General features: G+C 42.7%; 1 protein-coding gene across 5 annotated transcripts in view; it reads right to left on the bottom strand.

Moving 5' to 3' along the window:
- The window catches only part of Tnrc6b (trinucleotide repeat containing adaptor 6B), a 68,959-nt gene that overhangs the window by 29,545 nt on the left and 16,351 nt on the right, over positions 1 to 23,063 (bottom strand). For 2 of the 5 annotated variants that reach the window (XM_031349881.1, XM_031349887.1), the window contains 8 exons: positions 19,061 to 21,400; positions 16,861 to 17,019; positions 15,579 to 15,754; positions 13,062 to 13,136; positions 12,249 to 12,294; positions 10,694 to 10,830; positions 9,576 to 9,746; positions 5,214 to 5,339 (listed from right to left, as the gene is read on the bottom strand). In XM_031349881.1, coding sequence (XP_031205741.1) covers positions 5,214 to 5,339; positions 9,576 to 9,746; positions 10,694 to 10,830; positions 12,249 to 12,294; positions 13,062 to 13,136; positions 15,579 to 15,754; positions 16,861 to 17,019; positions 19,061 to 21,400 — 3,230 coding nt within the window. The remainder of the gene's footprint in view (positions 1 to 5,213; positions 5,340 to 9,575; positions 9,747 to 10,693; positions 10,831 to 12,248; positions 12,295 to 13,061; positions 13,137 to 15,578; positions 15,755 to 16,860; positions 17,020 to 19,060; positions 21,401 to 23,063) is intronic. The other 3 variants (XM_031349898.1, XM_031349892.1, XM_031349904.1) reach the window with 3 other exon arrangements.

Below are 23,063 nucleotides of genomic sequence, written 5' to 3'. Positions count from 1 at the left end.
GACTGAATGGAAATGCAGAGCCAACTACATAGAGCTGAGAATAATCTAGAAGGATGAGACTAAAACTTCTGCCTACCCTGAAAAGAGGCCATTAATAACTAAGCCAAACAAATATATATACATTTTTTAAATTGTACTTAATTTTATTTCACGTGCATTGGTGCTTTTCCTGGATGCACGTCTGTGTGAGGGAGTCAGATGCTCTGGAACTTGAGTCACAGACAGCTGTGAGCTGCTATGTGGGTGATGGGAACTGAACTTTGGTCCTCTGGAAGAGCAGCCAGCACTCCCAACCACTGAGTCATCTGGGCCCAGCCCCACAAACAAATGCCTTAACATTTAACTTTCTTTTCATAAATTCATCTTCTGCTGCAAGATTTAATTTGTTATAAGTCTGTTAGCTTTGTGGTTGTCCTCCCATCCTGCCTTAGTGCTAAGGATGAAACAGATGTTAGGCAAGCACTCTATCACTGAGCTCCAAACCTTTTTTTTTTTGTTGTTGTTGTTGTTGAGGCAGGATAGCCCTGGATGGTATAGAATGAGCCTCACTGTATATCCCTCGATGAATGAGGTATGTGGATCAGGTTAGAATGAGCTATGTGGATCAGGTTAGCTCTCCCCACCCCTTTTTTAAAAATAAAGGAGGCTTTTTGGGCTGGTCCTGGCCTGGTATTGTATACTTTTAATTCTAACCTATAGGAGTCTATTTTATGTCTATGTGTGTACATCTGAGCATATGTATGTGCATTATGTGCCTGTAGGAGCCCAAGAATGTTAAGAGGGTGGCAGCTCCCATGTGAGAGTACAAGCAACTGTAACTCCCATGGAGTGTGGTGCTGCTGGGCAGCCTTTCCAGCCCTCCCCACTCTCTACTGAAGACGAAAGCAGAAGCAGCACTTAGTCACCAGCTGGTGCTACACAACCAGGATAAGCAAAGAACTAAGTCACACACACAAATGACCTTGGAAGGCTCTTTCACTAGCTGCTTACTTTGCCCTCTCCAAGTCTGCGTTCTAACCAGTGTCTCAGTCTCTCTTTAACTTCATCTCCCATTCTATAGCTCAGTTTGTTGCTTTCCATGGAGTATTCCAGTCTTACTTTCTTTAGTATCTTGGTCAAAGTCAAATTGGCCAGTTTCCTATCAGTTTTTGTTTTGTTTTGTTTGAGCCAGGGTTTCTCTGTGTAACCCCAGCTGTCCTGTAACTCACTGTGTAGACCAGGCTTGAGAGCTGCCCTGTAACTCACTGTGTAGACCAGGCTTGAGAGCTGCCCTGGAACTCACTGTGTAGACCAGGCTTGAGAGCTGCCCTGGAACTCGCTGTGTAGACCAGGCTTGAGAGCTGCCCTGGAACTCACTCTGTAGACCAGGCTTGAGAGCTGCCCTGGAACTCACTCTGTAGACCAGGCTTGAGAGCTGCCTGTCTCTGCCTGACTGCTGGGATTAAAGGCATGTGCTAAAGATCATGCTGGAAGTTCTGTATTAATTTCAAGTCACCACCTCTAAACATCCTCAGGAATGCATGACTATCTTCTCTTTGACACTTTCTAGTCTAGAACTTATCTGATCAAGCCCAGACTTGCTATATATTTGGCCTATCCTCTCATTTTTTCCATGATCTCAGCTACATCCAGTTACCCAGACAATTCTACTGTGAGGATGGTTGCTTCCTCTCCATCTAAGAGATACTGATGGTGCTGAGTGTTATCATCAACTTAAAAACTAGTTTGACCTCTCTTTGAGCTTCTGCATTAAACAGCACAGTATTAGCATACCATGACCATGGGATTTGGCTCCAATCCTAGCCTTATGACAGCTATGTGAATATACCTTCTACAATTTTCCTATATAGTTCATATATGCTACATATAGTATATAGTTTCTTCCTTTTTTCCCCTTGAGAGAGGGTTTCTCTGTATAGCCCTGGCTGTCCTGGAACTTGCTCTGTAGGCCAGGATCTCTTAGAACTCAGAGATCCACTTGCCTCCTGAGAGCTGGGATTAAAGCACTGGTTTTGTGAATTCTTTCATATATACTATATAATTTCATTTTCTGAAATCAAGAAAGACAAAATTAACAGCACACTATTTAAAGATGGCCATAATTGAAAAGTGCACCAACCCAAGGCATTCTTATATTTATACTGCACCACTGCACATGCTCCTTAAGTCCACAGTTTTAGACCTTAAGAGTCAATACCCAGGAGGCCTTTCTATTTACCCTTGCCTCTTCAGGGTACAGATACAGCAGCTTCTCACAAGAATTACAAAAGTAACACCACTACGCTCCTGGCAAACGGCCGCTCAAACCAAGGATGTAAAGTAATTAAAGTGCAGGTTTGCATATTCCTACTACGGAGTTAATTATACAGGCTTAAAAGCCCTTTCTCCAGCTGGGCTGGAGAAAGTGAAGTTCTTGAAGCAATCAATATAGCTTTTAACAAAGCATTGCAGATGCAAAATGACAGAAATTTAAAGGTATGACAAAAGCCACCAGAATCTTACTTTCTGAATACTCCAAAGGCTTTTTTTTTTTTTTTTTTTTCCGAGACAGGGTTTCTCTGTGTAGCCCTGGCTGTCCTGGAACTCACTGTAGACCAGGCTGTCCTTGAACTCAGAAATCCGCCTGCCTCTGCCTCAAGATACAGTGTTAACAAGGGTGGGTACATATATGAGAGCAAGCCTGCACATGCACTAAGTCAATGGGATACACACAACACAACTGTTGGCACCACTGCTACTATGAAGCTTGGCTCAAGGGGCAGACAGGCAGAGAGTCAAGGAGCAGAGGAGGAAAGAAAGACAAGGAGACTTCTGGAGGGTAAGAAGACAAGAATAGTGGGGAAGCACTGTTAGCTTCAGAGCTTAGCCTGAGAAAGTATCTTGGCTGAGGAGCTCTGAAGTAAGGCACCAAGGAAGTAAAGATCATGTTGAATGGCAGTCCCAGACAATAATGCTCTAAAGTATGACTGCTCTTTTGGGGTCACTTGGTTGGAGAGACATAAGGTATAAGTTGGGTGAGATCACCAAGAGCCCTAGAAATGGCAGTAAACACCGCACTGTAGGTGGGTGAACAAGCCAGGAGAGGATCCATAGCCAAGGGACAGCATGGTGTAGTGTATGCATTACAGCAGAGCTTCACAATCTTTCTGTCATGCAGAAGCAGACACAAACTAGGTGCAACTACTTAAATTTAATGTGATGAAATAATAGCCAAATTTCAAGCGTTCCCCTGCTAATAGCTACCAGAGTGGACAATGTGGTTATGAAGTGGACCAGTGCAACTCAAGACTATAGACATCAACACCAGAATGAAGAAGAATGGGACAGACTCAAGAAGGCCCTGCACTATCTATGATGGCAGCCCGCTAGGGACTGTATCAGTAGAAATAATAGTCAGAGTCCGGATCAAGATTTAAAAAACAAACAAACAAACAAAAAAAAAAACAAAAACAAAAAACCAAAAACATTGTGTGTTTGCACACGCAGATGTGGGCCCTTGGGTTTCTGTGAAGGAGCGATCCTCAAGCAGCTTATCAAAGCTGCCCCAAGGTAACCAACTCCAGGTTTTGTACATATCTAGCAGTGTGTGGAACTGAAAAGAACATGTGGACAGCAGGCTCAATTTTGTAACTCTCAATATTAAGGTCACTGAAATGGATGAGGTCACCTAGTGGTGGCTGTGTGCTGTGAGAGGGTTGAGAACTGAGCACCAGGACAGTCTGATGATCACTGTTGGGAGGTGTGAGCAAGGCAGGGAACCACTGTAAGAAGGTGCTTGAGAGCCAAGGGACCTAAGTGTTTCAGAGGGAGGATGGGATGTCATACAAAGATAGGAGGTGACCTTTCCAAGTGGGTTTGACCTCCACTGCCACTGCTTTGCTTGCGCCCTTGGGCTAGCCCTGCTCTCTGAAGCTCTGGCAACTCCACCATGTAAACATACCCCATCTTACTGCCAGTGTAAAGTATAAAGTGTAAAAGTCTCTCAGACCTTTCTGCCATCCCTGAAAAGCCTTGCTTAACACTCTATTGTCTACAGTAGCCACCACACAAAAACAACCCAGTGAAGTGAGGAGAAATGGGATGGGGAGGGATGGGATGGAGATGGACACATGCACTTGGAGTTCGGTTCCCAGCAAAGGTCATGGCAGCCTGTATTCAAGTTCAAGAGGATCTGATATTCTTCTCTGGCATCCATGGGCACTGTGTATGTGCGTGCGCGCACATGCGCAGGAAAAATATTTGTGTATTTTGTATTATTAAATTAACTTAAATATAGTGTATACATACTAAAAGAAAACTACCCATGGTTGAACAGGTCCCAAATCCCAGGAACTGTCTTAACAGAGGGAAGGAGGGAGACCTTTGTAAGTAGTAGCCCAGATACTAGTTACAAACAAGCTGACAAAGTGGGCCTACAGGACAATACCCAAACTCCTGAATGATGCAAACATAGTTTTCGCCACATTCTGTCCCTAATTCCTTGTCTATTTTCTTCCCATCCCATTGATAAATATGCACATCTCTACCAATCTGTTCACACTAATCATTCATTCAAACCAACTGCCTTTCCTCATGACAAGTGCCAGCTGTAATTGCACCAGTGAGGCTTCTGCAGTTTGGAAGGCCCTCTTTAATGTGGCCATGCATAGAAATTTGAACTTATGCTTCAAGACTCAGTTTAAGTGTTACTGCTAGTGATGCTTTATTCAGGCGAAACATCACCTTGGTCCCCAGACTTTGTTGACCATCTATGACATTTATCCCACTAACTGCTGCCTTTGCTTCAGAGTGTCCTGTCACATGGCCTGTTCACTGGCTCTAGGGCTCTCGGAATAGGAAGCCAGTCAGTATTCTAGCATACAACTCCTCGGAGTTCTACAGAAAAACACAGAACCTTATAATTGTGTTTATCTTTAGGCAAATGCTTGAGGGCAATCTGCTTCTGAATACTGTCACCTTAGAATTTATGAATTTCTTTTCATTAGTCACAATAAAAAACAATATATTATACAATTAGTTGTCGTAAAGCATCTACTTTGTATTCTTAATGCAATTTAAAAAGGGAGCTGATATTCTATTCTAATAATCTTGCACTTGGCACCTGAATGTCCAACAGTAACTAATCCTTTCTTGCGCATCAACCAGGCAGTAACAGTGGGCGGCTACCTGAACGGTCTTTTAACTCTGAAAGGGAGGAACACAAAATTTCTTACCTGGGGGGAGATAAACTGGGGAGGCACTTGCGCCCGGAGACCAGGAGAAGAACTCAGTGGCTGCACTGGAGTGTGCAGGCCTCTCGATTGTGCTGTGCTGTTTCCAAACAAACCATGACTGCCGCCCTGCAGAGAGAACAGTACCAGTCAGGGCATCTTATCAATTCAAGATGATTAAGCAATAATTCTCATTTCTATTCCTAAGAATGAAGACCTCTACTGCATGGAATGACAGCATTCATTTTAGAATTGAGGAACTCTTTGTGTTGGGATGTTGGGGAACAGTTAGTCAAACTCAGTCATGGGTAGAACATTTACTATAGGTAGTCTGATGAAGTATAAACTGAAAGGGTTAAATTTAACAAAATGTTAGAGGTAGTGTTACATTCCTTGTGACTGGGAGGAACTGACTGTGTAAGATTTCTAGACTGCTTTTTTGAGACAGGGTCTCATTCTGTGGTCAGCTGAGGCGAGCCTCTGAAGTGCTGGGATTACAGGCATGTGTGACCACACCTGGCGAGAACCCTCTTTTTATAAGTCTGGGTTTACCAAATTTAATTCTCAGACTTTGTAATATGAGATCCTTCTTAAAAGGAACTTGGGTAAAAACACACACTCTAAGCAAACTATCAGTGTAAAATAGCACGTGTATCACTTTCCTCTGTTAGTGGGCTCTGTCAGTCAGTCGCTCACAAGGACCCCGATCTAGCTGCGCAGCCTTCCCTGTCCTGAGTCTGTTGGCTTTGTTTGCTAAATGAGAAAATGTTCATCAACCTCACACCAAAATAAGAAGGAAAGGATACACTACATATCATTCTAGGTTATGGAAATAACATTACTCACCTGTAACTTCACATTCAAAAGTATAAATATCAGCCTAGTTATATATATAAAATAAAGCTTAATTCCATGATTCCCAATAAATCACTGAGCTCATCTCTAATCCTCCAACAAGAGCAGGGGAAGCTCTGCTCTGGCGCCCCCACCTTTCTGATTTGTTTCTAGCTAAGGAAAGCTCTTCAGTCACTGCTACCTCTGCCTGAGGACTGCCCCGCTCCCAACAGTGTCTCATAAGAATCTCAGGCTGGCACCATCCTTCACCCCTGGCATCTTGAGTCCTCAAGGCTTGAATTAAAGAGCCCATCAAGGATATCTTCCCCCAGATCTCCTCTTCATCCATGTACCAAGTGACCAAATTCTCCTCTGTGGTAACAATATACCAGAAGGACTCTGCCGGTGTCCACTAAAACCAAGATTCAATCATTCTCTATTGTTTTTTTCTGTACCAGTTTAATCCTTCCTTTTGGCATTTGCAGAACTCCATAAAGCCTGGGTATACAGGATGCATATATCTATGACCCAACAGCCATTCATCTGAACACATCCCACTAACCATCTTCAGCAAAGACAGCAGTCAATGCCTTTGTAAACTGAGCTTACTGTTCCCAGTTTAACACAGGGATAAGGTAATCTTAAAGAATTACATAGCATCATTAAGTTCCAGAACACTGAACTTACTGGGATGGCTTTAATGATTCAAAATTAGATTACAAGATTGTTAGAGGCAAATTAATAAACTTAAAAAGCACTAAAAGTAAAAATGATTATGAACAGAAAGTAGAAATGGCAATTAAAATATGTATATTATCATAAAAAGAGAGAAGATCTACCACAGATTTTATTTTCCCAAGGGTGGTTTAACTTACGTCACTGTACCCAGCTTAGAGTCATTTATTTTTTTATTTTTGTTTTTCAAGACAGGGTTGCCGGGCAGTGGTGGCAAACGACTTTAATCCCAGTACTTGGGAGGCAGAGGCAGGTGGGATTTCTGAGTTCAAGGCCAGCCTGATCTACAGAGTGAGTTCCAGGACAGCCAGGGCTACACAGAAAAACCCTGTGTGACCCTGAGGTGAGAGACTCACCAGTTATTTTAAATTTCAGCCTTTCCTTTGATAAGAAGATTCTCAGCTTCCTGCCAAAACTCAAGGGTGTCTGAAGCCACCACACAGCACTCTGATGTTTGTGAAGTGAACACAAGCAAGCCAACAGCAGTCTATGCCAATGCTTTACTGTCGCCCATACGTAAGTACTTTAGTTCATTTTCTTGGCTCAGACTTGCTGAAAGCAGCAATATGTGGCCTTCAAAAACATTGGATATAGGAATTACGAAGACAAGTGACTCAAAGGCTGTACGCATGACAACATCTGACTAGTGTTCAAGCTTTTCAGGGATATGTGGAGGTTCTAAGATGACCTGTGTCATCTATGTCCTCCTAATTATTGGGGATATATGTCCCAACCCAAGGATTTAATTAAGAAAAGAATATAAATTTAAAATAAAAAGTGAACTGATTGAAATGTTCTGTGATTTGGCAAAAATTATTTATTATTAGAGACAGAATCTCACATTATAGCCAAGCTGGCTTCAAACTCCTGCCTCCTAGTCCTTCTGTCTTGGCCCCTCAAGTACTGGGATTAAAGGTGTGCTACCATGTCTGGCTTAGGTTTTGTCTTTTAATTATGAAGTAAGTTTAATGCACTCTGTATGACAGCAGTTTGAAACAGTTAGACCCTACTGGGTAGGACATATGCACACCTTGATACCAATGGACTCTGTGGTAATCTATCCGTGACAAAGACAATGAGGAATTGTCTTTTCTTAAAATCCAATGCCAAGCTGGTGGCTGGTCTATTAAACCTGAGTTTACCTACTAATAGCATTAGGTATTTATGTAAGCCTGGAAACCTGGAAACCACATTTTTATTTTATATTTTCTATACCAAAATACAAAATAAGCATTCTTAAAACATTGTTTTTTTCTCTGTTTGTGTAAGCAATGTATACCCACCCCATTTAGGAAACTACAAACAAGCAAACAGACAAACAAAATGCTGAAATCAAAGGAAGGAAACAGAAAAACTGTCTTATGACCCCAATTCAGAGATGACTAATCTGAATATATGGACACAGCACAACCTACTTTAATCTGTATATGAAAGGCTGCATACAACTTGACTAAGGTCTAAATGGTCCTGTTTACTGGAGCCTTTAATAGTCATGTGAAAGTCACCACAGGAAACAATGGATTCAAGCATACACTGTATAATTTCCACTCTTGGGCTCATCCTAAGGTGAAAGGCACAGTGGCAAGTGAGGAGTCAAAGGACTGCAGCCAGGGAAGTGCCACTGCTGGAGCTGTTGCCGTAAAAGCATAGATGGGCCCAGAGTCCTGGTTTTCTTCATGAAACTACAATAGGCCCCTGTGGCCTTGCTGTGTCCCCTCAGGCTTGTGAGAGTGAGCATACATCATCACCTGACTAGCCCTGCCGGTTCTGACGCTGTGTGGCCTGGCTTCGAGGACTAACTCTGGCAACCAGCAATGCTTGAGCAATACTTACTCTTCGAAGCATCACTATTAAAGATCTGCTTCTCTACATAAATACTCTAGTTTAATTTCTAAAGATGACACTCAATGCCTTAGCCTCAAGAAGCTAGATTTTTAAAATACTGTAATCCTTAAACTTTTATTGATTTTTTAAAGATTTATTTTTATTTTACATTTATGAACTACGATAACTGTATATATGAGTGTTTGCCTGCATGCTCCAGCCCCGCTCGCTCAAACACACCAGAAGAGGGCGTCAGATCTCATTACGGGTGGTTGTGAGCCACCATATGGTTGCTGGGATCTGAACTCAGGATCTTCAGAAGAGCAGTCAGTGCTCTTATCTGCTGAGCCATCTCACCAGCCCCTTTATTGATTTATTCTTACTACTTTTACTACTAATTTTTGGTTAGCAGATATACTAAAGAGACTCTTGAAATACTCATTATATATTCTAATGGCTTTAAAAATATTTACTTTTAGTTTCCATATATGAATAGTCCATGCTTCATGTGTATGTCTGGTGAGTGCAGAAGCTGGAAGAGGCGTCTGATCCTCTGGAACAGGAGTTATAGGAGGCTGTGAGCTGCTACATGGGTGCCTGGATCCTCTACAAGAACAGCAGTGCTCTTAATTGCTTGCTGTATCATGTCTCCAGGCAAATATATAATCCAATGTTTAAAATGGCAAATGTATAACTAGATTTTACACTATAAGAGTCTCAGTCATATTTTCTAAGTCAGTTATAACCAAAAATGAAAAGATAAAAGAAACAGATTTAAAGTAAAATCCATGTTGAGAAACATGAAGAGAGATGGACTATGGGCTGAAAGATGTAAAAACCTATACTTAATATCATTCTGTGCATTCAGTAATCAACGAGTTTCCCAAGACAGACAAATGATGCAATAAACTGAAGACCAGGGCCAAGGTGAGGCCACAGCCAAGCAATTACAAATCTGAGAGGCCTCCTTACTTGTCTAGCAGCGAAGTTTTGGGGGTTGAGCCCTGTGCCGATTGCTCCAAGGCTGACGTTGGGTAGTGTGGAACCAGAGGGAGACAGCTTGTAGCTGGGAGAAGGGGAGAAGGGAGAGCAGGGAGCCTCATCCCCAAGGCACCCATCTTGATTGGAGAAAGGCAAAGTCAGCTGAAAGGTAGTAGGAGTTAGCCAATCACAATGAGTGTTGGTTAGTGAAGCAACAGAATGCAAGAAGGGAAAGAGACACACACTAGGAATAAACAAATCGAGAGTGGATTAGCAATAACCCAGGAAGAAATTTGGATCGGATAATAATCATCTCATGTTGCCCAGCAGACACTATCTGTCAACCTCTTCCACAGAGACTTTTTCTTCCTCTGCGTTAGAAACCAGTCATCCACCGCATCAGGACAAGGGTTGCCAGACACTGTTTATGAGTCTAACACCCATTACTCTGGTGGTGTGGCTCCTGAAGCAGAAGCCAGGCAATATGAATATGGCGTCACCTAGACCAGCAGCAATGCAATTGGCCCAGATGTCCATGTTTTGGTTTTAAATGTCTTGTGGGGCCCAGGAACACTATAAAACAGTATTCTGAATCAATAAATTGTTTCATTAGAAATGTTAAAAAATCAGAACAAGTAAGTAAAAATTACTTGCTTCAATCAGGAGTGAGAATTTGATTTACCTAAACACAAGCACTAGGGAAGTAAGAAGGATAGAGAGAGCCTTTCTAGACCCAGCACCAAGCTCGTAGAAGATACAAATGTTTGCACAATGTCCAGATTTTGTCTGTAGCTGGCACAGCAGTGGGAACAAGATGACTTATCTTGTAAACTTATCTCTAAAGTTTCTTCTCTATGTTCTAAGTGCTCACGATCTCCCCTCAAAACTCAGAGCTCCATCACAAAAAACATTAAGGATAGATGGCTCTCCTTCCTGCTCAATCACCTGTTGCCACCAGCTATTTTCATGTCACCACATTAATATAGGGAATATTCATGCTTTACTTCGAGTTTGTAAGTTTATGCTTTCTCTAGAATTAGCTACCCGAAGACAGATAAGAACACAGTGATTCTCATAAATGTTTATTTTAAACAAAGCATTCAACTCACCTTCTCAAAATAAGGCCCACTGTCTGCGGTTCCCAAGTCTTTGGAGTTAGGTGGACGGAACCCAGGTCGATCCTTCCTCATGATATCATTAAAATCCCCGAGGTTCATTGTTCTCTTGTCCACATCAAATTTCTTATCTGAAAGGACAGAAATAAAAAAATAAAAATGTCAGGAATCCATGCCTCCCTCAAGAGCCACATGGAACCATCTGTTTTGTGGGGTCCTGGGGACAAACCCTCTCCACTCTTTGGAATGAGACTACAAAGAATTCTCACTGGTTCAGGCACTTGTTCTATTCCTGGAACACATACAGGACCAGTTTTCAAAAATTAAATACATATCTGCTGCAGCTTGTCTACCATAGAACACTTGAAAGACTTGAGGCAAGACTACGATTAAGCAAATATTTAGATTAAAATTGATATGCTAGGTGAGAATACATCTCGTTCATGAAGTTAAATGTTCTCAGTGAGAGACCCGTCTGTTTTGCTATGTTAGCACCTGTTAGATACATTGTTGGAGTTTTAGAGCAATTTGGGGGAACAGAAAGATCAGAGGCACTCCTGTTGTCCCCCAATATTTTTTTTAAAGATTAATTTATTATTTATTTATTATAAGTACACTGTAGCTGTCTTCAGATGCACCAGAAGAGGGCATCAGATCTCATTGCGGGTGGTTGTGAGTCACCATGTGGTTGCTGGGGTTTGAACCCATAACCTTCGGAAGAGCAATCAGTACTCTTACCCGCTGAGCCATCTCACCAGCCCCATTGCCCCAAAATTTAAAGCTTAAGAATTTAACACAGTTGAGCATGTCTACAGTACCTGCTCAGCTTAATCTGAATGCATGATGCTATTCTCTTCTCTCTGCATGCACGATGACTCTTTCCTCCTCCCTTTCTTAGCCCTATAAATCTGTGAGATGACATGACTGAGTTGCAGCTCAAACTACACACTACCACTGCTGCCCAGGATTATTTCCTCTTACTCTTAGCTCGATTCTTTTTATGTTCCTCTGGGTGAACAAAAGCATTCCTGAGAAAAATCTCATAGACAAAGGGATGATCCTGCATTTGCTCTGCTCACAATGGAAAAGTATGTCAATAGTGAAAACCTTGGGGTACAGAGAGTCAATTTGATGCCCTAGTTTACCAGTATCACACACATATTAAAATAATCTGAATCTAGCTCCCAGTATTTTTTTTCTTTTTGAAAAAAAAAAAATCTAGACGCTAATAATGGATGGTCCAGTGAAGTTTGCACTTTTCATGCAGTAACCAGTTTAGGTAGAAAGAGTAAGAGTGACTCCTGCGGTGGACACACCCTCTTCAGAGTTAAACAGTTAACCTAGCATTTAACATTCCTTTACATTCTCCTGGTTCTTCAGTCATTTGAATTTTCAACCCCAATACTGTGTAGTGCATGAAATCTTATATAAAATAAAGCATTTAGTAGATGTCTACCAATCTGATCACCTCAACTCATGCAGGGCAGGAGAACCCAAGGACCTGTCATAGCCATGAATACATCCCATTCCTATTTGTGGAGATACATACCTACAGACAAATCCATTTTGCTGCTTGGGTTATCCTCAGTTTGACTCTGAACAAAACAAAGCAAATACAAGTGAGTAAGGATTAAGGAAGGACACACATTTTTTCAATCAGAGAAGAGGTGCTTGTTCATGTGAGAGCCACATTTGACCACAGTCATTCTACAAGACCCTCTGCAGTGAACTTGAAACCGGAGTGAAGGCTGCAACATTTTTGCAATCACAATTTGATGGTCATCCATGCTTAAATGTCTAACATTCAATTCCATATGTACGCAACATCAGTATAGCTATGGACAGAGGACTAGCTTAATAGCTGCCTGGAGAAATAAATTCATTCTTAAGTGTGCATGGTCAAACTCCACAAGCGTAGCTGATTTGTCAGTGAGCAAATCTTGAACTGTGTAGCCAAATCATTTATCTTTTGGCAACCATGACCAGATGTCCTCACAGTCTTCCCAAGAGATAAGGAAATTAAAGACCCAGCATACACTGTCCTCTACATAATGAATCCCAGCATAGTGATTCTGATTATTTTTCTTTTTAAAAATGATGATGTAAACCCTAGTAACAAGTGTCCATTTAAGTGTCTTTTTTAAATTCACCTTTCCAAGAGAAAGGATGCTAAAACAATTCACTTTTAATGTTGGTATATATCACTTAATAAAATAGAAATACTGTTTAGCTCTGAGGGCCAAGACATTGTTTAACCCATATTTAAATCAGTAATTTTATACTGTACATGCAGTGGTCCTTAAATTTGTACTATGCTTGAAACTTGAGATTATGTTTATACATGAAGAAAAATGAAACTTACCAGCAATCCCATATTTGAAAACTGTTTGGCAAGAGGATTCATCCACGAATCATTGTTACCTCCTTTTAGCGAGCACTACAGAAATGAAATACATGACCTCAGTCACAGAGCTCATCACAACCTCCCAAACTAAAAACTACACTGAAAATGCAAAGCTGAGAGTTCACCTTTCTGAGCCTGGTAGCTTTAAATGACTAGTGAGCCCTAGGTCCAGTCATGCTTTTACTCCTACTTATCACAGTGAACTGGAAAGACAAAGTTTACTTTTTATGTGGAAAGAAGTGGTATCAGATTGTGTACGATGTCTATATGCCACCACTGCCATCTCCAGTAGGATGCTCTCCTGTAACCCCAGCAGGCTTGTAACAGGGAAAGAATTTCTACTGGGGCATGTTGTCTGGAAAGGAGCCTATTTCAACAGGACATCACTCTCTGTGTGGGGGCAATGGAGGTCATCAGTTCTCAGTGGGAAAGAGGCCTAGAGGAAGACACTATCCTTGAGCTTTGGGATAGTGGAAGGCAGGGATCAATGGGATGAAGGATGAGCTTTGTGGACCTGTGCATTCTACAGGTAAAAATTCCAAGTGCTGTGATATATCACACTCGTTATTACTGTTGGTGTTAGTTGAGACGGGATGTCCTCACTCACTAAAGCCTAGAATACCTTGAACTCTTGATCCTTCTGCCTCTGTCTTCAAGGGTTGTGATTACAGATATGAGCCACCACAACCGGCTTGCTTGTGCACTCTCTCTCTCCATAAATAAATGTATATAATATTATATACTTATATACAAATACATCTATATAACATTGTACATTATATTATGTTATACCATATTATGTTATATATAATTATAAATAATATTTTAATTATATAATATATAAGTTAATGGTTAATCATATATACTAAGGTGACAGAATACCTATACTTAGTTAAGATTGAGAGTCCTCCAGGGAAGCATGAGAGATAGTGAGTTCATTAGTGCAGAGCTCTCAGCTTCAGCAGAAAACAAACTGTGTGTGAATATACTCAAAAGCCTTGACCTACATATTTAAAAATGGTTAGGATGACAATTTTTACATTATGTATATTTTATCACATGAAAAAAATGAAGTCCTTAGTACTGAAGGTCAGAACAACTGGCATATTCGTTGGGATATAATATTCAACTCTCAATTAAGTAAATCTCGGCTGCCATCTGAGTTGGGAGGATTCAATTAGGATCTTTTACTCAATTAATTTCGATACACTGCTAATCTGTAATTGACCAAAAGATTGCTAAAGCACGCCAGACAACATGATGCTGCCAGGACGCTGAGCAGTGTAGTGAGACTTCTTTAGTGACTAGAGTAGGGAAAGGCAAGTTCTTAGGGGAAGGGAAACCCAGGAAGAACTCCTTCAACCAATGTCTCTAACAGAAAACAACTGCTCTATCCTACAGAAGAAATCAGGCTATTGAAACACACAGCTTCAGGACGGGGTGATGGTCAGGTGATGGTCTTGTGAGATAGTATCAGGGAACTGAACCCTGGAGGAAGGCAGGGTTTTCAGGATGAAATTAAGCATACAGGTATATTTTTCTTTTTTTCTGCTTTGTGTCTGTGGTTGGTGTGTGTGTGTGTGTGTGTGAGAGAGAGAGAGAGAGAGAGAGAAAGAAAGAGAGAGAGAGAGAGAGAGAGAGAGAGAGAAAGGAGGAGGAGGAAGAGGAGGAGACAGGGGAGAGGGGGGAAGGAAGAAGGGAGAGAGAGAGAGAGAGAGAGAGAGGAGGCGAGAGAGAGAGGGAGGGGAGGGAGGAGGAAGAGGAAGAGGAGGAGGAGGAAGAGGAAGCAGCAGCAGCTGTTAAGACAGTGGTTCAGGTTCAAAATCACGGCTACAAATGAAATACTAGTGTCCTATGTAAAAGCAGCAGCAGAGTGCTTGTCTAGCATTCTCAGGGCTCTGGGCTCCATCCCCAAGACTGTAAAATAAGTAATAAACTACAACATTCTAAGAGGAAACTTGTTATAAGGAAAGTGAGTTGTCTGGAAGGCACAGCCTGGTCCAGGATGTAAGGAAAGAATCTAGTTATAGTAGTGCTAAAAACAGGGCTTTCACTTTACTAGGAGAAGGGCTCTGGGCATTGGGATAAGTCAGGTAAAATCAAGACCCAGTGGCGACCACTGGGAAAGCCAGTACTATTTGGTGTCTTTTTTACATTTTCATGGAGATTTGCCCATAGGACTTTTTTGTCTTTGAATCAAAAGCATAAGGCATTTTAAAAGCCAGCCTCAGGAACCACTTAAAATAAATTATAACATGGAAACCTAAACTTAATTAACTCTACCTACCAACTTCAATTTACTCATAGTGCTACTTCTAATAGTTCAAGATTTCAAGGTCATGGTATAGGAAGGTTAGGGGACACAAGAGAAGTAGTTATTAGTTTATAAGGAAATACTCAGCCACCCCCTCCCCCGCCTCATTTCCCCCATGAACAAAGCCTAGGACAAGCAAGCCAGGCTTTCTAGAGCACTACCTTCATCTGCTTCTTCCCTCCTTGTCCCCAGCTGGCTGAGCTGTGGGAGGAAGTGCTTCCCTGAGAGCCGGCGGTGTTCCAGACTCCTCCATCGTCCTCCTCCTCCCAGCTAGGATGGCGAGCTCCTGTGACTGGTCCATCACTCTCCCCCCAGCCGTCTTGCATAGATTTGGAATCTTTAAGGAAAGAGCGAATCAATTCTTTGTGGTAAATACATGTAACAAACGAGAGATTTCTTGCAAATGTAGCATTTTATTATCTTTGCAGTTTTGTCTGCTACATCTACAAGAAGGCAAACACATTACTCATACTTAAGAGAGCAGACAACAGACAACCTTACAATCAAGATGTTCGGACTGCTTCTTTGGTTCTTCCCAGAACCAATGAAAAATCTCATCCCTATTCTAAGAAATTTCAGAACTGGGTGGTGGTACATACCTGTAATCCCAGCACTTGGGAAACTAAGGCAGGAAGATTACCATGAATCTGAAGCCAGTTATCAACTATTTCAGGCACTATCACAAACAAATCAACAAAAATTGTGTGTGTCTGTGTGAATGAGTGAATATGAATGTTGCATTTCATTGATAGCAGCTGAGCGTCAAGTCTTTCTTTAAACTTCAAAACGCAGGCATTTCAAGTAGGTATGACTGAAAGACAATGGTCTACCTTGTTTGGGATGAAGCAGAAATAAAAATGGAATAAAAACCACAAAGAGCCGCTGAGTGGTGGTGGTGGTACATGCCTTTCAATCCCTGCACTTAGGAGGCAGAGGTAGTTGGATCTCTGAGTTTGAGGCCAGCTTGGTTTTAGGACAGCCAAGGCTACACAGAAAGACCCTGCCTTGAAAAACCAACCAACCAACAACAAAAAACCCACAAGGCCATGGAAACTTGAAGCTTATTAGGTTCACAAATGTATTTGAAATGCATTAGGTACTGAGGAGGATCCTAGATGTGGCTTTGATAAGAAAGGAGGAAAAATGCAGAGGGCAGATGGGAGAAGTAAAGAAAGACAGGACAACTAGAGAGGAAGGTGCTGGACACCAAGTCTCCAGTCGGTTCTACCACCACACCCTTTTAACAAATATTTTTACCCTGAAGCTTGCAAGAAAACATTTATTTCCCTCCAAAAATACTGTATGGAACTGGCTTTGCCTTCATATAGAGTCGGGAGCTGGGGAGTGGCTCTTTTCTGTACTACTTCCACTGACTGCTGCTATCCTTGGGACCAAGATCAGGCCTATGAGACAAGCTGCCACTTGCAAACCAAGTCTACTTACTGGGTTTCATGGCATTGGGAGCGCTGGCAGGTGTGTTTCCCCAGCCTGTGGTTGATGCTCCTGCATCATCCATCTCACCCCACCCAGGACTGCTTTCATTTGGCTCACCCCAGGCTGAAGTCCCATTATCTGGAGCAGGTGGTGTGCTTTTGCTCCAGACTGCAAAAAAGAAATGTGTGTCTTTAAGGATCCATTGAATACATAAGATCCAGTGGAGTGAAGGAGGCAGGCACAGTTATACTTTCTTGGCAGAAACAAATTCAACCTTCACAGAGGGCATTTGGTAAAGTCACTTTCCAAAGGTCCAATGTCCATGACTTCTGACCCAGTAAGCTCACTGCCAGGAAAGTTTACCCTAAAAAAATGTACTAAAGTGATGAAATTATATGTACAACACTGTTCACTGTATTAACTCTAGAAAAAAAAATGGAACCAATTTCAGTATCAGAAGGAAGTAGGTTATACCAAGTGTGGATAAAGTATAACTTAAATATTTACCAGAGGAGACAGGTTAGACAAAACTGAGTTTATAAAATGAACTACATATGAAACAATTAAGCAAAAAAACTGTATGTGCGACAGGACTATTGCCTGCCTACCAGGGAAAGGACCTGGGATCCACTTTCAAGATCCCTGCCTCTTTCCCACTAAAATGTTGAGGGAAAAAAGATAAGATGAACACTGCAGAAGTATAATCCCTTCCCTGTTAAAAAGAATTAAAGCTTAGATATATCTGTAATACATAAGAGCAAGACTTAGGAAGGAAACAAACTTTAATGGATTATGGCAAGAAGTCCCAGAGGCTAGAGTCTCATCTACTGTCCTTGGCTTGCCTTACAATTTGGAAAGTCTTCTGTGAACACAGGATCTTAAAGCATTAGCAAGTGTGATTCTGGATAAGCAGTTAAAGAGTAGCCTCTATTTCTGTCTTCATTTTTTTTTTTTTTAAAATTTTAGGAGCTTAGTTAAAAACAATCACTTTGAATGTTAATTAGTATTCCAAATTATATTTACTTAAAAATTAAGCTTACTTGAATGCTGGAAAAGCTAACATTACAATTAATTTTAAATAAAACCAAAAACAACCTAACAATCCTGAAAGGTGCATTTTCTTAACTGGTGAGTCTTTTACAGGGACATTCATGCCAAACTGAGAATAGAATTAAGCGCTGTTGCAACAGTTGACTTCTGGGTGTCTGACTGTCCTGAGATCTCTCTGTAAGCATACTGCCTGCTACAGTCAACAATTAAGTCACTTGGGAGGAGGTGGGAATGTAGCTTGAGGTAGAGCACTTGCTTAGCATGCTCAAATCTGGGTTTCAGCCCTAACACTATAAAAATGAGTTTGGCGACCCCAACTGTCTAGATACCAGCTGACACAGAGCATTCCGACAATCTGGGGAAGAGCACCGGAGTGCTCGCCTTTGCAGAGGAAGAAGCACAGAAGCAGGGTTCATAGGCAGAGCCAGGAAGGAAACAAAGCCAGTGTTTTTCTACCTTAGTTCTTTATTTTTAAATCCAGAGAGAGTATGGGCTGGCGAAATGGATCAGCGGGTAAGAATACTGACTGCTCTTCCGGAGGTCCTGTGTTTGGATCCCAGCAACCACACTGTGGCTCACAACCATCCATGATGAGATCTGACGCCCTCTTCTGGTGTGTCTGAAGACAACTACAGTGTATTACAAGGGCCGGAGTGAGTGGGGCCGTCCTGAGTTCAATTCCCAACAGCCACATGATAGTTCACGGCCATCTGCTACAGTGTATGCATACACATAAAATGAATAAATAAATGAATATTTATTTTATATATTATATATATATATATTTATATATTATATATTTATAAATCTTAAAAATAAAATCTAGAGTAGTTTCTTCTGCAAGAAATAAACTTATTCGGTGATTTTTTGTTTGTTATTGACCAAAATGATTGCAGAAAAATAATTCTAGGTACCAAGAGTGTTGTCATCTTTCCTTGTACCAAGAAAAACCACTGTAATGTATGAGAGCATGTGCCATCTCCAGTGCACCACAGAATGGTTCTTGGAGCATGTGCCATCTCCAGTGCACCACAGAATGGTTCTTGGAGCAAGAAAGCTGGATCTGGAGGTGCTCCTCAGGTGCACCTTAACAGAGAGGGCTTAGACCAGGATTTCTTTTATTTCACTAAGACCTATGAGAAAAAGAGTTGGTACCTACCTGATGCTGATTTTCCGGTCATTGGGGTAGGCAGGTTCGGTTCTCGAGGTGCTGGGCCCCCTTGAGAATTCTTATCCCAAAGGTTCACATTCTTGTAGTTATAACTGTTAGGGTCTCCCCAAGCTGAAGTGCCATCATCGATGTCCATTTTTCGACTAATTGACTGTGGGGATGGCTCCTCCCAACCACTGGGTTCATCATCCTTAGGGGTTGCAGGCTGGGGCCCACTGCTCCAGTTGGAATTAGAAGGTCGAACATTGCCTTGAGTTGGCGGGGGTGGGCCTCCCCATGAACCGGAAGCCTCTGGCTGTGCTGGCGGTGGCTGCTGCTGCTGTTGGTGTTGTTTATTCCAGGAATTGGGCTGTCTGCCTGTCTCATTCCATGCAGGGGATCTTTTGCAATCCTCCCACCCACCTTTTGAAGCTAGGTTTGTATTTCCACCATTACCCCAAGTTCCAATTTCACTCTGCCCTCCTTCACCCCACCCGGACACAGGCTTATTGGCAGAACTTTCCCAATTGTTATTTTTCACTTGATCAACCTCCTCGCCCCAACCATTCTTCCCAGAAGTCCATCCTTGGGTGGGCTGGCGCCCACCTCCCCACCCCTGATCCTTACAAGAACTCTCATTCCAAGAGGAAGGTGTCTTTTCATCCGCTCGTCCTCCGCCCCAGTTAGAAGAGTTGTTGTTCTTATAGTCATTCCAGCCTCCTGCGCTCTTGGGGTCTTTCCACTCTGTCGAGGCTGAGAGCTCCCCCCATCCAGACTTCATTTGATTGCTTTGGCTGGGTGCGTCTCCCCAGCCCCCTGAGTTCTTGGTCTGTGTGGCAGCGCTCTCCCACCCCTCAGTTCCTTTGTCAGATTTCCCCTCAGGCCTTGGCACCTCTTCAATATCCCACACTGTGTCCTGCTTAATTTGAGTTTGGCCCCAGCCAGTGTTTGAGAGCACCCTAGGGTCCAAATCAGTCCTGCTCAAAAGAGTTTGCAAGACAGCCTGGCAATCAGGATGTGTGGGCCTGTATGACCGACGACCAGAATTATGACTGTCACTACTTCCTGCTTTGTGGTTGCTTCCAGTGCTTTGACCTCCAACTTCACTTCCTGCGGAGCTGGAAGATCTTCCCCAACAGGGAGCCTGGGCATTGCCTTGGTTTTCAGGGAGGGGGTGGCCCTTTTGATTGTCCCATGCTCCAGTGCTAGAATTTGGTTGGTTTGGACCACTCCATTCTCCAATTTTCAACTCCTCAGACCCAGTCGGCTGTTTCCATTCTCCCTGAGAGACCCCAGATGTCATTTTGTTCCCTTCACCCCATTTGTTGTCATTAGAGTCCTGAGGGCCAAAGTTCCAGGACCCACCCGTAGACCTGTTATTGTTGTCCCAAGAGTCACTTTTTGACCCAGTTGGTTTTGGAACAGAGGCTCCTTTCCAGGAGTCCTCTCTGTCTTTTCCATTGTTCCCATTATTTCCAGAATTGCTTTGTCCAGAGACTGTGTCAGTTCCAGAAGGCCCCCTAGCTGCGCCCCAAGACCCAACACTCCCAGTCTTTCGATCTCCAGTGCTTTGTGAAGGGGCATCAGTGCTCCTGGAGGTGTTCCCCAAGCCCATTCCAAAGGGCATTCCCTTATTTTCCATGGGGTTTGGTGAACTTAAGTTCAAGGAGTTAGTGTTTCCATTTTTTGGTCCATCAGTGTTATGAATTTGAGCCTGTTCTCTGCCAGAGACAACAAAATTAACACCCGCATTTTCCATCTTTGACTGCTGTTCCCTGGATGGCTGACCTACTGTGCTAACTTGTGCACTGGAACTACTACTTTCTGTTTCCAATGCCCCTTTCCTAGAAGTCCCTTCCTGGACCAGTGCTGGCCAGGCAGATGGGTTGCTGTTTGGGTTAAAGTTGCTGAAGCCAGCGCCAGGTCCGGTTCTATCGTGAGCACTTGTACCCCTCCAGGTTCCTAGTCCATTGCTGCTATCTGAAGCAGAGCCGGGAGCCTGAACACACTTAGCCTTAGGCTCAGATTTCCAGACCCCAAGATTACATTCGTTCCCAGAACCTGCAGACTGGCACTGGCTCCCTTTGCCTTTGTTACTAGTGGTGCTTCCTGGCAGACTGCTCTTCTCAGAGCCAGGGTTCGAGGCACTGTTGTTATCGGTGGTGTTTTCGGAAGAAGATTCAGTGTCTTTGCTGGCAATACAAGGCCACTCTTCCATGTCAGACCCGTCTACAATCACCTTGTCCCAGATGTGAATTGGGTTGGGGGAGGTGCCGTTGTTGGAGGAGGCTCCCGGGCCCCAGGTGGAATTTGCATAATTTGAAGCAGCAGCACCTCCAAGGGTTGACTCTGGGGAAGAGATCATCTGTTAACCACAGCTCTACATCCGTATCAGCAACACCTGGAGCTCTGACTGGCTCTGGAAAGCCCAGTGTATCCCCTAGAATAGCTTGTTAACCTGGTCAATTTTCTTGAGTGATTTCAGTACAGTATCTAGAGTCATCCTTTTTCATGAGTGAGTGTGTGTCCCATGTCACAGTGCCAGTGTGGAGGTCAGAGGACAATTTGTTGGAGTTGGTTCTCTCCTTCTACCATGTGGGTCTAGGGACTAGAACTCAGGTCATCAGGCCTTTGAGGACATGCTGGAGTTTCCTCTCTGTCACTGGCTAGTGCTGTAGGTGCTCCATCTAATTCGTCTCAGCTCTCAAAGGCTACCTCCTTGCCATTCTTGCTGTACTCTGCGAAAATGCAACAAACCTCAAACACGCTGTGTTTCTTTCATCTATTCTAACACTTGTGGCTGGAGCTGTTTTTCTAAAACACCCCCTTTGGTTCTATTACTGCTCTCTGAGGGCTTTCAAGAATTCCTTAGTGCACAGAAAAGCAAAACCCATTGGTGGTTTCATTAAGATGTTCTATGACCTAAGGCCAACCAGTCTTTCCAGTTGTATCTTTTAGAACTTTCTACAGAAAGATGTCTACAGTCTTACTCTGGGCACCATTTCAGGCTGGCGCCTGCTGTTTTCTCCTCCCAAGTCCACACAGTGAAGTGTCTTCATCTTTCCAGACACACCTCAAGTGCCACTTTATCTATGCAACTACTTCTGAGCTTGTCACCTGAAAGATTGTCTGTCTCTAGCAGGAGCCATTTTCCTCACGTGGTAGCCCTCTGCTCACAGCCTTCCTTTCCCACACTGGCCTTTTCACTGAGAGCCCATCTTGCTAACGTGTGAATTCCACACAGTGGCCTGTGCATTCTGCTCAGTAAGCCTTCTTTGAATGATGAGTGTCCCTTAGCTAGCTCCCGAGATACTGGAGTATGCATCAGATAGGTTTAGACTCCCAAGAGGATTCTGATAAATCTGATAAATCAGTACTGCATAGCATATAGTTCAATAGAATGTAGCATATCTAGTGTGTGTGAGGGGGAAATAATGTGCTTTAATGAAATTTTTTTCTAAACTAACTTCTCCATTAACCAATTTTTAGTTAATACAAGTTAAAATCAACACATGTAAAATGAGGACGCACAGACTATGCTGGTGTTACCCATGCTTGATGATATTCAAGTTCTAGTTGTTTTTCTTTAAAATTTATTTTTAAAATTATATTTAGTTATTTGTATGTGTGCTATGGAGGTCAGAGAACAACTTCTGGGAGTCAGTTCTTTCTTTCTGCTGTGTGGGTGGGGCTCAGGCCATCAAGCTTGGTGGTCCTCACCTTTGCCTGTTCATCTCTCTCTAGCTCAAGCTCTAAGTTTTAATAGAACCTAAAAAGGCACATTATTTTTTTAAAAGGGACTGGAAATTCTTTGCTACTTAAATTTTTGGTGGCATATGATCTCGCAAACATGAGGCAGGAGGATCATGGGCCTGACACCAACCTGGGCTATACCTGAGATCCTGTTTCAAAAGACAAGACAGGGGCTGGTGAGATGGCTCAGCGGGTAAGAGCACTGACTGCTCTTCAGAAGGTCAAGAGTTCAAATCCCAGCAACCACATGGTGGCTCAC

Source organism: Mastomys coucha, unplaced genomic scaffold (assembly GCF_008632895.1).
Source record: "Mastomys coucha isolate ucsf_1 unplaced genomic scaffold, UCSF_Mcou_1 pScaffold11, whole genome shotgun sequence".
NCBI lineage: Eukaryota > Metazoa > Chordata > Mammalia > Rodentia > Muridae > Mastomys > Mastomys coucha.
Note: the sequence above shows the minus strand (reverse complement) of the source record. Positions and strands in the feature narration are given on the sequence as shown.